Source organism: Manis pentadactyla, chromosome 5 (genome assembly GCF_030020395.1).
Source record: "Manis pentadactyla isolate mManPen7 chromosome 5, mManPen7.hap1, whole genome shotgun sequence".
NCBI classification, from domain to species: Eukaryota; Metazoa; Chordata; class Mammalia; order Pholidota; family Manidae; genus Manis; species Manis pentadactyla.
The window spans coordinates 167,255,139-167,269,957 of NC_080023.1; the positions used below are offsets into that span (position 1 = coordinate 167,255,139).

Genomic DNA, 14,819 nt, shown 5'->3' on the forward strand with positions numbered 1-14,819 from the left:
GAGGCTGCTGCCATTTGTGTTTCTCTTGTCCTTTGTATTTTTGTATGTTCCCTTAAGGTTTTATTGGAAATTTAAGAATCGTTTGTGTAGCTTGCCAAGAAGTGCACATTTCAGTTTTAAATCTGTAATCAGTAATAAAAAAGCCCTAAAATATGTATCTAAGAACATCTTAAGGACAGGTTTTTGGTGCTGATACTATTATAATGAAGAATTTCCATAAAATCCTTATTTCTAAGTAATTCAAACTCAGATTACTTTTTTTAAAAACAAGGGAAAAGCACATTAATACAGATTTGGGGCATATCAGAACTTTCTCGACTGATTCTTAGGTGGCAGCATTAACTTTAGGTAGACGGTTTCCACTGTCAGAGGATGTTCTGCCTGGCTTCCTAAGGCTGTTGAGGACTTTGACGGCCTGCCTGTTTGCTCTATTTCAGCGTCTCTCTCCTCTGTACATGGGTGATTATTTGGAACTTTCTAAACTGTGACATCTTAGAACCTGACATCTAGGATGAACTACAGAAGTAGGTTTGTCCTACCAAAGACAGCTCCTCAGGAGCCAGGCTGCACAGGGTCCCTCCCTTGGCCCTGGCCTGGGGTGTACTGTGGCAGCTGTTTTTAGGGAATAAAGAGTTAGACTACTTACACTGAAATTACTGTCTGTTGAGTGCAGTTACAGTGGAATCTCATTCTGCAGAAATTAGGCAATCTTTTTTCTTTAAATTCAGGTGCCTGATTTAAATGCTTTATTTTCTTCATATGTTTTTGTGTTGCTTGAGAAACTTCCAGCTTAATCTAAATGTTCTTGTACCAGTATAGTCATTTTTTTAGTTTTATTAGTTTTGATAGTACTTTTGACATTGCAATCAAACTATTAAATCATGTATTATTACTTGGCTTAACAGTCATTGCAGGATATTGAAATACTATTGGGATCCATTTTTAAACTAAACATTTATTATAATATAGGTAGAGTTTGGAATAGAAAACAGAATTGGTGCTGTTAGATTTGGTGCTCAGATAAGCTCCTAGGGTGTCTACTTGGCTCTATTCTGACTAAAGCTGTTGGTCAACAGCTAAATTAAGTACACAGCACAGTTACTGTTCTGGAAGACCCTTGTTTCAGCATCTTAAACTCAGAGGACTGATCATATTCTGAATTTTGCCCTTCCTCAATTAAAACAATTGAGTAAAAGAGGATTGTCTTTGCAAATGTGCCTTTTAAAATAGTTTCTGACCAGAAAAGATGACTGGTACTTGTCTTTCTTTTACTGTGGCACAACTTAGTAATACTCTAATTTTTAAAAATGCTTTAAATTGAGGTTCTATTCCTTTATCTAAGGCATTTTTTAAAGCTTTTAAGAGATGATAGACTGAAGTTGCTATAGCAAGTTTTTGACAGGTTTTAGTGATGGTGCACAGGTTTGGTGACTGTTCATCAGTGGTGATACCAGTGCTTTGTGGGTGTGCAGAGGTAGGTTCGTGCTTTGGGATCAGGCCGGACTCTGCAGCTGACTGTATGACACTGAGCAATTGACTTGACCTCTACACTTCTGAAAAGTGAAATACTCATCTTCAGGGTGGTTGTAAGAATAAATGATGTAATACTTGTGTTTAAGCAGAGAACAAAGTAAGTACTAATAAATAAAAGCTGCTAATGGTCAAGGTGGAATCACGGCAATCCAGGGAGCTTGGCTGTGTGCAAGTATTTTTTCCGGAGCAGTGTGAAACATTGCCCTGTCATGCCAGTAACCCAGTAGCCCTGGTAGACAAGACTTTGGAGGAGTCCTGGCTTCAGCAAGGCCCCCATCTACCCCCTACCCCCCCCCACCTCCAGAGCATTTTTAGACATGGGGAAATGTCATCACAAAGCTCCTCATGAGAACATACTGCTGGGTCTACTCTCATTTCTGAGAATAAATGTATTAACTTAAAGATCATTCTGTATTTAAATTTTAGAGGTTTCTGAAAAACCTTTTAAACATTTTAACATTTACTTTGTGAACATCATTACCAAATTATATAATCTTTGTTTCCTCATCCATCTATTTTGTATCCGTTGATTTCTGTAGCGTACCCCTACTCAGATGGGGCATTTTGTTCTTTGTGCTGCTTTGACGGATGAAAACGGCATGTACAGGTGGCGCACAACTACCCTGGCTTTCAGTCGGACTACGTGCATGTGGCAAAAGTCTGCGGCTTCCCGCAGCCCAGCTTCCACCCCTGGAGGCAACAGCTTCAACTAGCGCTGCCTTTACTTCCTACTTTGATCTTATTGATACATCAGCCTTAAGGTATCTGTTGAAATAATTGATTTTATGAAAAATACTACCCTCCTAGGTTTATGGGTTTTGTTCTTATTAGTAAGTAATAACATTGTATGGTTCTTTTTATACTTTAACCCTTGCCCCGTCCACCCTGGCCATTGTCTCTTGAATCCTTGATATTGAGAATGAGGCTCTCCTTGTGCTACCTTCCCATGTTCACAGTCACAGGAGATGGCATTTCATTGTACGCTGGGTGGGCCAGGAAGTGTGTCAAGATTACATTTCCTCTTCCCCAGGTCCAATGTCTTGACTTCACACCTCAAAACAGTTTTAAGAGTCAAGGTCAAATGGATTGGTTTTTCCCCTCATACTCCATCAGTTGCTCAAAGCCATGCTCCATTTTAGCTTGTTACTTGTGTTGTCTTTTCTATCTGGAGTTACTTAGCTTTCTTCTTCATTCTGAGTGTGGCATAGCATCTCTTCCACTTGTCTCCATGACATTCTTTTTCCAGCTTACTGGCTCTTGTAGGCCATGGTGGTTCTTCAGGGCAGATTGCTAGGGTCCCAGCTGAGCCTCGCTCTTCGTCCATAGAAACCAAGTCTTTGGTCTAAGAATCTGACAGGTCGACAATCTTTATTTCTGGTAAGTATACGAACTTACCAGGTCAAACAGCTGGCTGGAACTGGGATTCACATGTAGGCAGCATGAATTCCAGTGCACAAGGTTTAGCAACTATGCCATGGCAAAACTTAGAAACAGGCAGTCAGTTAATAACGGCATGATAGGGAGTCACTGCTGATAATGGATGTGACCTTTTATTCCCTGTTGGAGAAACTTGGTGGCCCAGATGTGTAACTTTTGCAAACTTGGGTCCACTCTAGTGGGTGGGCAGACTTAAGGCTACTCTGGTAGGACAGAGGAGCTTCGTGGACTCATTGAACATACGTTGAGGCGATTATCAGTGGATTGATAAATGAGCTAAGAACCCCTGGTAATACAGGAACACACTGCTCATGGGCAGACAGCTCCCGCTGGGGTTGCTGCATGGCAGGTGGTAACAGCCATTTTTAAATGTTTGTGTGTTGTGTGGCTGGAGAAGACTGTCACTAAGTGTATTAAGTCATTTGCCTATTTCTGTGTTTCCTCCTGTATTAACTGGATGATGTGAGGAAAACTTTTGGCCTTGTGGAAGCACTGTCCATGTGAAGAACGCCGTGCGAGGCAGGGCGCAGAAGTTTCCCAGATGTGCTGGTGGAGCGGGAAATGTTACGAGAGGGTGCTGACCTTGCACCAGGAAAAAGGGTCCAGCTCCTTCCAAGAAGTTAGTGTCAACCCCTGAGTCTGGAGGGGAAATGACTGCTCCTCCCAGGAACCTGGGCTTCCGTAGCGAACACTAGCTAGGAAAACAGGTACTGACCTGTCTCTTAAGTGGGGCAGAGGGAGGAGGAGCCTAACACACGCCCAGCCACGCCCAGCCACGCCCAGCCACAGCAGGTCTGGTGTCCGATGGCTGCACAGCCCCCCTCCTGAGGCCCCAAGGGGAGCTGGAGCTGGCCGGACGTGGAGAGCCTCCCGTCATGACCACTGACCTGAGGCTAGAACGAGGGAGGAAGTCCCTACCACCATGACGACTGCTGGGCATCCTGGCCAGTCAGGAGGTCCAAACCTTGCCGAGGAAAAGCGGGTGAGCGCACTGGACTAAGCCAACCACCACAGGTTGGGTATTCCACACGCTCAGCCACATGAACACCTCGCCCTTAGTTCTGATCCTCTGCCCAGGCCACCAGTCTAGTCCTCCCGATGTCCTAACAGGCTGCATAGGAAGCCGCCTTCAGTCCAATCCCACCCAAAGACACACTGGCTCTGGGCTTGGACAGCAGTCTATACAGAGCCAATTGAAATACGTCTGAAGCAGTGTGGCCAGTGCTACCCTCCATTTAGCCAAAGGCATTTCTCAAAATGATTCAAAGGACTTATGGTGCTATCCACAGAAATCCTACTATAAACAAACAGCTACAACTGATAGACAAGAAAATCACCAGCAATTTCTTGCATGTTACTGCTTAGGGCTACAGTTCTCAGAGTACCATCGTCATCACCTGGGACCTGATTAGAAACACTGAGCTCCAGACCTGCTGCATCAGGGACTCTGGGAGTGGGCCCCAGCGAACTTGTAACAGACCTCTGGCTGATCTGATGCAGATGAACAGTAGCTTAGGATGAAGCTAAGTAAAAGTTAATCAAAAAGACACATGGATACAGCAAAACCTCTGAACACTGTTGAAGAATATGGTTTAAGCTTCAGGCCTCAAAAATGAACAGGATCACATTTAAAAGTATGAAATCAACAGCTTTGGTTTTGCACAAAGAGTGGTACATAAAAGGTAATCAACTATGGCAGGTAGGAGCCATAGGCCCAAGTGGGCCTCTTTCAGAATCACCCACTCCCTCCAACGACTGCTGAGACGGATATAGATTCTTGCTCTCATGGAATCTGTTTACACTTTCTTGGGAGAGACTTGGACATGGGCTGGGAGGGTCTGCGTTCCAATGTGAAGAGCCCTGAGAGCTGGAAAGAATGAAGAAAACGAAGACTCAACTTTTTAGCAGGGAACCAGAAAAATTCCTCTCTGTTGGCCACCCTGAGTGGAGGGACTGAAGGCAAACTGGAAGCAGCTGGTTTCTCAGTGTCTCTGGGCCTTAAGAAAAACAGATGATGTTTACTTAAAGCACTGGGCACTCAGCCACTTACATGTATTGTGTAAACTTTGTGACACAAGTTCCTTCCAATTTACAGATAAGGAAACTGAGGCAGAGAGGCGAACTCTTTGTCCGAGGTCTCTGGGAAGGGGTGACAGAACTCAGTGCGTGCGGCCGTTCGCGTCAGCACACTACCTTGCTCACTCAGAAGGCCTCCAACCAGCTTTGGTTTTGATTTGTCCTCTTACGTTCTGCCAAATGCGAATACTCACCCACCCACATGACAGCATCGCGGCCCTTCATGCGGTGACCTATTTACAAGTGCTCTTCACAGCACTGAGCCTCTTCCACGTGGAAGTCCGCCAGCCACTATGCTGCTCCCTGGCCTTGGGAAACGGTACCTGGCCAAGGGGAGTAACAGCAGAGGTTCTCAACCAGCTCAGAAAGTTGGGCCAGGTCTGAGGCCACTCAGACTTCAGGGAATTTGGGGGAGAGACCAGTTGTCAATGTGTTCTAGGCCCTAATTCCCCCAAATTAATAAGCCATTCAGCATGGCCAAAAACAGTTCTCTGGGCTAGGGGAGGGAGGTCTGAGCATTTCCAGATTCCTTGAGTCTGGTCCAGCCTTCAACCACATTCATGCTGCTCCTGCCTGTGAAACTAAGGAGCCAGCCAGCCGGGAAAGTGACGAGGTGCTGGGGCCCAGAGGAGAACTTTCAGGCACATAGGACAGAGACACCTGCCAGACAGAATCCCCCCAGGGGCTATCTGCACAGAAAGACAAAAGCCCAAGGGGCTCATAAACCAGAGGATCTCAGATCACTCCACAGGGAGGCCTTTTGGCAGCAAGAGCAAATGCACAATTAAGGCAGATACTATAGAACAACACAGTCCCACCAGCAGGTGTGCCAGCATTACACAAACGACTCTCAGGCCGCGCTCTCGAAGCCTGGTGAGATGGAAGCCCTGTAGGTGACTGAGTCTTCTCAGCAAGACATGGCAGCTACAGGGCCTTCTTCCCGAAGTCAAGGCTAGTTTGAGTTTATAGTCTACTGACATTCAAGGAAATCCCATCTGGACATCTTTCCAAGGCTGGGAGACTGACTACCACCTCAATATTGAATCCGGGGGCACAGCTGTTAGGACCCGAGGTGCTGGAGGTCAGCATAAACAAGGCTTTTCTATATACATACACACGTATCTATGTATATATATACACATACATATAGACATTTCCTGTCTGCTCAAGAGAGCCTAGAAATAACACCCCAAAAGCTATGGGCACTCAAGAGCACCCAGATCTTGGTTTCTAGATGCTGTCACCAAAGAGGACCAGGGCTCCTTGGAGAAACAGCTGAATCCAGGATTGGGAAAGAGAAAAATGTCTCCTTTCACTGCTTTTATTCCCTTACAATACTGAATCGCCTTTTACCCCTAAGTATTTTTCCATAATCACCTGACCACTTTTCTGGTTTTTCTGGCAGTTGAATCCATGGGCTGGTTTTATAGTGAAAGACCTTTATGAGCATCTTCTAAAATTAAAAAAAAAAGCCAGCAGCCCACTCCTCAGCCAGAGTGCAAAAACCCCTGAGGGAGGTGAAGGGACTCTCCCAAGTGTCAGGAAGTCTCTCCTCTGGGCCACTTCTTGGGTAACAATGTCAAGTTCAGATGAGAGGCGTCTCCTTCCATCGCCCGCATGCCTCTCACAGGCAAGGACGCCCCCATGTCATGCTTCTGCACCCTCACACCTTCCCTTTAGTTACCGCTCAAAAGGACCAAAAATTCATTAGTAGCTGTTTATTGATCAATAGTTCGATATAAAGGTATTTCAGATCTTCAGAATTTTGCCCAAATGGAATCACAAGCATTACAAAGTTGTTTTTTCTTAAAAATAAAAAAAGGTAGGAGACAGGTTGGGAGGGGACCAACCTAGCAGTAGTGGCATTTGAGAATAAATTAACAAAAGAAATTTAGTATTACCATTTATTGGTGACAAATACTAAGTTTTACTTACATTCCATGGGGAGAAAAAATTCCAGCGTAAACAATGAAAGCAATACTTAACTCGCAAGGCTACCGCGCACCCGTCGGGACCATATGCAGGACCTCACTGCATATGTTTCTGTGCACAGTAACAACACCAAAAGCAACACAGTTTGAGAAACAGGTCATTTTCAGCCCTACATGGAGATGTAATCAACAGTATAAAGCACTCAAGGAAAGTCAATCTGCAGTTTGATATGTACTACTTGGAGATCATATCCTGTAGTGTAGTGAGAGCTATGTGCCCTCAGACATATGTATATACACACAATTTTTCTTAATCTTTAAAACAAAGATCAGAGTTCATTTGTTTAAGTCCTATTGCATTAACAAAAATAAAAAAAACCAAATGAGCATTTAAAGTTTAAAATTTCTATATTGTCCAATTTACACAACTGTGGGAAGCTTCATCAAGGTTTCTGAGAAGGCCAGGACTGTTCACACCATCCGCATCACTGCAATGGTCCTGGGTTAGCCCAATACAACAAAAATGTGTAAGCACACACACATGGATATGATCTTTGCCGGTTAGACTACTGATAAAGTCAGTCTCAGACAAGTTTCTAAACTGTGCTATGTAACTAGATACAACTGAGTCTCAAATGAAAATTTATATAGTGTCATTTCAATCAAAAATAATAATAAAACTAAGAATACGTATCTCTTTGAGAAGAGAGAGCAGTGGTGGGTGCGGGCGCCCCGGGAGGCGGTGGGCCGTAGCACACTGGGAAGGCTAGTTTGTGCTGAGCAGGAAGCATCGGATTTTCTCTGGTGCTTTCACCTCTAGGGCCGGTCTAAGGCCTGTCTCCAGGGTTTGTCCCAAAGCGTCTGAGTGAGCCAGTTTGAGAAGGGGTCGTGCTTTGTTTTCTGTTTCTTCTTTCACACAGCCAAAGAGTAAAACAAGAAACCACAACCGAGCACTGAGGTGCCCAGGGCGTGGGCCTGCTGGGGTCCTAGTTGAGCCAGGGCCACTTGGCAGCAGCTGCAGCTGCGTGAGGACAAACCACAGCACGTGTGTGCACAGCCACGGCCGCCTCTGTTCCCGCCTTCATCACCACTGCCGCCTCCAGCTCTTTACCCATCATGCCTCTCGGCCCACTGCAAGTATCAGAAATTCCAAACTTTCAAAGCAGTTTCAGTATTTTCAGTATATGTTGGGATTTTATAATAATTCGTGGCCAGAAAAGGTTCAGCACCTCCCATACCTTTAAGGAGAGAAAAAAAGGAAAATGACACCAGTTTTGACATTTAAAAGAATTAAGCCCATGTTAAAAATGAAAAGAGATTAGCAGATAGTGAAGTCCAATAGCAGGCCCCTAACAACAGAGGTCAAGTTCCTGCTTATGGTAACTGGATTAATATGAAGTTCTCCCAGGAAATACCATCAAGTGAAAAAAGTCAGGAGGGTAATGTGTGCATAGTATGTCACCCTGGAGGGAGGGAGGGGAGATGCAGGAAAGTAACTAGATGATTATATTTGCATAAAGAATCCTAGAGGAAAGATACATAAGAAACTAATAAAAATGTGCTTTCGCGGTGGGAAAATGAAATGGATGGGAACTGCATGGGGGCAGGATTTATCACCATGTATCTTAAACATTTTGATTTTTTTAACCATGTGAATGTATGACCTATTTAAAATTAAAAAAAAAAACAAAATAGAGCTCTGCCCCAAAACTTGGAAACCTTTCAGAGGAAAGAGACAGAAAGTGACTGAGGCAAGGGTTCCGCTAGGAGTTGAGCAGTTTGAGCTGAATGTCAGTGAAGAAAACAAGCGCCTGTTCATGAAGTCAGCTCACTCACAGTCCATTTCCTGTTCTTGGCATCTCTGTACTCTGTTGGTCCAACTCGGACAGCAACTTCAAGATGTTCAGTGCAGCCTGGCAGGGATGAAAAGACAAGTCAAAATGGTCACAGTTCAGGACTATAGCCCAAGATGCTATCTGAACAGGGAGGCAAGCGATTTCCTGATTGCCCAACAAAACAGGTAGCCCCACAAACAACGCTCTTCTTTACTGTTTGAATTTTTCATTTAAAATACAGATTAAAAAAATTAATTACCCATGGTTACCTCAATGAATCATCACCTCTGTTAATTTTATTATATATTTCCTTCTAGTATTTTTAACCTTATGGTAACTAAACTGTACAATTTTATATTGCACTTTAAAACAAACCTGTTGTGTTTTCTTGTTAGAATACATTAGAGACGGATGCATGAGATTCCATCAAGTGAATATACCACAAATCACCTAGATTAATTTAATCAATACCAGTACCCAGTTTTTCTTAAACAGTAACTGGGAGTATTTTTCACAGAATGACAAAATATGGGGCTTTCTGCGGCTACCAGAACTTTGGCCCCAATTTCTTATTCCGTCAGAAATGACTGTGTATAGCATAAGGACCCCACCCACCCCTCCAGATCAGCATGGGCAAGGGAAGGGTTGGCGAAAGCTGGTAAGTTCTGATGAAGAGAATGAGAAATCAATCCAATAAACGAAGGAAAAAAGTCTTCAGAAATATGAAGTCTATAAACAATCAAAGTCAACAGGACTTCCTATCTCCATAAGGCCAGCCACAAGCTGGGGCAGGCCCGCTGGGGGCCTTAACATACCATATCATGGCAGGACTCCACATCCTTTCCAATACCGTGGCTGATCAGAGGTGGCTGAGAGGAGCAATTGATAAGAGATACAAATTCGTTCTTGTTGTTTTTGGGAAAGTCTTTGTATTCAACCTAAGGGAGAAAAGAACACTGAGGAAAGGGTAGAGAGGCAGTAAATGTGAACAGGGCAGAGGGCTGAGGCTCCAGGCCCAGCAAGTAGATGACACGGCTACACCAACTCCTCAGTCACCACAGGAGACTGTCAGAGGGGCCTGCTGCTAAGGGGCACTGAGGGCTACAGGCAGGAGATCAGGGCTCCAGCTTCCAGAATCTTTTAGGAACCTAGATGTCTACACAAAAACTAAGGTCTGGAAGAAGCCAGGTCCTTTTCTACCGTGCAGAAAGGGCCAACACAATGAACCTGTTCGTGCTGAAGTCTAAGCTGGTAAGGACCACTAGGATTACAGGCTTTGTCATTGTGGGCTTGGATTTTTAAAATTTTATTAAAGGACAAGAAAATTCTCTTACTATAAAGGCTTGCAATACTTTCCGTATCTCCCCCACCCTCAGGACCAGCCTTTTACCCACGATTCACCAACCCATTCCCCTGGACAAAGAACTTGATTTAAAAAACAGGCACAAAGCTCATTTTCTGAGAGAAACCAAAGAAAGAAAACTGCACTGCGGTACAAACCATGCATCTCAGGCCTAACAGTTACCTGGAATCCCTGGACTCTAGAAAGATAGTCCAGCTGCTCAGAGGGTCTCGTTAGAGGTCCGTGGGGTACGTGGCCTGAAGAGATGTTATTCTTTAAAATGGTCTCAGCTGTGGGCGAGGTGCCCCCATACAACAATTCACGGGCTATCATGGCAGTTACCGTGGCCTTGGCAGGGTTTGGAGCTGCCCTGGTGAAGTCTTTGGCATGATGTCCTTGACTGACTCCTACAGCCTGAGCGACCTCGGGCACCATAGGAAGAATTCCAGCGGGCAGCTGCTGATGACTAAGGTAAGGCATCCTAAACTCATCCTCTTTATTGCCTAGGGAGACACACAGACAAATGGACCAAGCACTGCCTGGAAAGCCGTTACACAACCCCATGATAGCCCTCCCTCAGTGCACACAGTGGCACAGAGATGATGTTGAGCTAACACTGCTCATCATAACACACTCACTGGGCATCATGCAAATCCCAGAATTACATTCAGATCAACAGAATATTAACATCACACTTACCAGTCCCATTTTCATCCCCAGAGCCAGGTTCAAAAAAGGTAACTTTTCTTCCATCCCCTGGTTTCTTTACTGGTGTCTTTAAAAAAAAGGCCATGAATATAAATCAAGCTACTGAAAAATTGGTGCCTGGTGTCTAAAACTACACAAACTCCAGCCAGCATTAATCTTAGGTTCTTAGACTTGAACTATGAAGTGGCAATCAATCCACAGAAAAGCCCCATCCCAAATCCCGACTGCTGGGGGCTTCTGCCGCCCCTTCTCCCAGCACTCTTGTGTCCACAAGAGCATCTAACAAAGCACACTGACCAGAGGCTGAGCCTTGGCCCAGCGCTCATAGGAACAGGGGAACGTTTAACCAGACGGAGCAAGAGATGCTAGATTGCTGGAGCCCACGGTGGGAAAGCAGCTTTCAGACTGAGGCTGAACAAAGAGTATTTCCTGGAGCTAATACCCAATTAAAAGAGATGGTGACATTTTTGACCATAACAAAGGGGGAAATTGTTATGAGATAAAATTCTGTCAAACTCAGGTCTCCTTTCTGAGACAGTAAAGATGCTTATGAATGCTCTACAAGACTTTAGAGTAGAAAACCCAAAAGCCAAGTCTGGGATCTATGCAGATTGATGCATTTCTGAGGCCCCTGGTATTAACTATGTGGCTATCACAGATGCCATTTCTCACTGCTGATATGGCTGCCGCATGTGAGGCAATCAGTCCTGTATTTCCAAGTGTCTCCCTATAGGACCATCCAGTGACTGGAAATGTGGTCAGGCAAGGATTTCATTGAGAGTACTGCTTAAGCATCTCAGCAGAAGCACAATTTTCAATATGGTACTATTTTTATTACATGTTTAATTCATAAAGAAAAAGAAGATCCTTAATCTAAACCATGGATTTAGTTCCATAAATCACAATGTCTCAGTGTCCCAGAAAAACCAAAGCCTATTCCACAACTAACAGAAGCATAGGTTGATCAATCTTTTATGCAGGCCTTATTCTAAGAACACAAATTACGGAACCACACATTCCTTAATTTCAAGTCCAATTACGCAACATCCTACAAAAAGATAGGAGCCAGCTGCCCTCCAGCAAAGCATCCCAAACCACAAAGACCAAAACCAGAATGACTTAACCCAGAGCCAAGCCTGGAGCCACGGACAGGCAACTCCCCTCTGACTACATTAGAAAGTGGTTCACATGGGTAAGATGCTGCTCAGGAAGACCGCTTTACTGCCAGCAAGATGGAGCCTTGCCCTGCAGCTTGTTCCTAGAGGTGCCAGAGCCCCCTAGGATGAGGCAAGAAGGTCACCTTGCAATTAGAGAGCAAGGACACAGAGCTAAGCAGTCACCTTCTCCTCTGATTTGAGGGCTGGTTTTGTGGGCTGAGCCTGCGGGACTTTGAAACCTAGGATCTCCAGCATGTTCTCGGCTGCATTGCGTTTGGCCACCTTCTTATTGGTGCCCGCTCCTTCTGTGGTATGATTTCCCACCTTCACCTACAAAAGAAGTCAGGATTCAGATCAGTGCTTAAAACCTTCACAGTAGAGACCAATCAGAAAGTGATGTCCTAGCAAAAGAATCCAGCAACTGTCAGAAGCTAAACAGCTTCACAGTGCTGTCCTGGAGCTGCCAGAGCCAGTTAGTTCAGAAATTTGGAAAGTAGGCTGATAGAAGTAGCCATTATTAAACATTAAATTACATAAGCTTATAATTAAACAAATCTTAATAATAGAGGCAATGTATACTTAAAACTCTCACTTCCTAATTCAACTACATTTTACAATTACCTATGCTTTTGAGATCCTTTATATCTGTTCTTTCTGCATGGGGGAAATACTACAGATGGTGGTGTGTGGCTGTACGGCTCTTCCCAGCTCTCATCAGATCTGAGAGCTTGAAAATGGCCACGGGGGAGGCTGCAGACCACTACAACATCAAGGACTACTGCACACATCAAGGACTAAGTTGTTTTGTTGACATTCTAGACTTCAGCAATAGAGAAAAGGTTAATGCAGATTAAGTTTACAAACTGTCAAATCTGCAGCCATGATACTGTAACTAGCACAAAAAAACCTTAAACATTCTTCTGTTCTTTGAAAAAATGATCTGATTCAGCAGAGAAGCCACTGATTGTTTACAAATGAGTGAAGTTCCAACATGTCTTTGCTCTACTTTCATCTTGCTTGTTGATGTAAATGAAAGTATCAACCAATGCTTAGGCTACAGCTCCATATACTCGTCACTGACAAGAGCAGCACCTTTGCGGACCTGGATGTTACATGTAGTCTGATGTGATACCACCACCTTTGGTGACAGTCACACCAAAGTTAAAAGTATGAAATTGACAGCAAAGATTATCATATATATTATATATTACTTGTAAACTGTGTGCAACAATCCTTTCTATCAGTGAAATGAAGCACACGCCTATGCATATAGACCCACACTCCTCCCAGCAGGCCAGCACCCTTCAGAGTTGGCTGTTAAACATACTCCAACTCATAATCCTCTTCCAAGATGGTGTTGACCACAGACCAAAACCAAAAGCCCCATGTCACAAGACTAACAGAGTCAAGGAAACCTTCCCTGACCTGTGAAGAGGGGCCTGGGGTTGCATCCTAGCCTGGCGGCTGCCAGCTCTTAGAGCTCGGGCAAAGCACTGCCCCTCTCGCCAAGCTGCTGCAGCCTCTCACAGCACGGGAAGGTCTGAGCTTATCTTGCTGCTGACCGGTGGGCAAAGCCACCAGGCTAAGTGAAGGTGCTCTGTAAGGTGGAAACTGCTACACAGAGTTAAGTATTCTATTTCTCACCAGAAAACACCATTAAACTCAAATAACAATTAAACTGAGCTGCCCATGTGAATAGCTGTTTAATAAATTAAGAGAAATACTCTACTAATCTGAGGTGTCATCTCAATCTAAAGAAGAGCCAACCCTAGATTCTATAGGATTAGGAGGAGGAGGAATAGATCCTTTGATGTAACTTTTAACATTTGCCTTCTGAAATCAAGGAGCTGTAATGAAGAAAAAAACACCATCCACAATTCCACCCCTCCAGCACTCTTACAAATGAACACAGTGTGTCCAAGCTCCTACCTGTTGGTACAGATGCCCATGTGGTGTGCACTCAAGTACATGTTTTAAGGCATCAAACTACTGCAAGCAACCTTGGTTTTAAAAGGCAGGGAGAAGCCCACTGGACCTCATCAGGCCCCAAGATTAGACATGTCAGGAAAGGCTGCCCACAGCCTGTACCGACCCACCTGCATCACAAACTCCCTGCGGCGTGGGAGGCCTCGCTCTGTGAGAAGCATGTATTCTGGCTCCTTCTCCTTCTTTGCCTGCTGGATCTGGGCCAATCTGCTGATTGGGTTCATCGCCTGGCCATATTCTGGGCTGCTCTGCAGTGGAGAAACAATTAGTATAGAAACCATGTGCCACGTTAGTCACAGAAAGGACTGTGCCAATTCAGAGATTAAGACATGACGGAAGATTGCTGTTGATCTAATTGGCTCAGAATTAGATCTTTTTTTACCTTTCTTCAACTAAAAGATGCTTAACGATTTCCTATGACTGCTCTGAGGTGACTTTAAGGTCACAGCCAATCAACATTAGTATTTCATGAGTAAGCAAGTATCACTGTAACGTCTGCTTATTGACAATAAATTTCTACAATACAGTGAATGAAGAGGTAGAAACACTATATAGAATGTTATTCTTAAAACCCCCTAAGATCTGTATTATAAGATGGATTCCCAGCTTTCTTAACAATAATTGAAAATCCAAAAACTAAAAAAAATCTCAAGCTGACACCACATGGCAAGAGCCTAAGGCTCACAGTTCTTCATGGCTGGCCACCCCTAGTGCCAAGGAATCCGCACTCACTCAGTGATAGGGAGTGACTTCTATTAAGGACATCTATACATTAAGAAGAAAAGGGAACTGCACGGAAATACATACATTATGC

General features: G+C 44.3%; 1 protein-coding gene across 5 annotated transcripts in view; it reads right to left on the bottom strand.

Moving 5' to 3' along the window:
- Positions 1 to 6,856: 6,856 nt before the first annotated feature.
- Positions 6,857 to 14,819, bottom strand: part of STAU1 (staufen double-stranded RNA binding protein 1) — a 51,997-nt gene continuing 44,034 nt past the window's right edge. For all 5 annotated transcript variants that reach the window (XM_057503075.1, XM_057503074.1, XM_057503072.1 and 2 more), the window contains 6 exons: positions 14,116 to 14,253; positions 12,203 to 12,349; positions 10,854 to 10,929; positions 10,338 to 10,657; positions 9,628 to 9,750; positions 6,857 to 8,890 (listed from right to left, as the gene is read on the bottom strand). In XM_057503075.1, the coding sequence (XP_057359058.1) occupies positions 8,810 to 8,890; positions 9,628 to 9,750; positions 10,338 to 10,657; positions 10,854 to 10,929; positions 12,203 to 12,349; positions 14,116 to 14,253 (885 nt within the window). In that variant the 3' untranslated portion in view covers positions 6,857 to 8,809. The remainder of the gene's footprint in view (positions 8,891 to 9,627; positions 9,751 to 10,337; positions 10,658 to 10,853; positions 10,930 to 12,202; positions 12,350 to 14,115; positions 14,254 to 14,819) is intronic.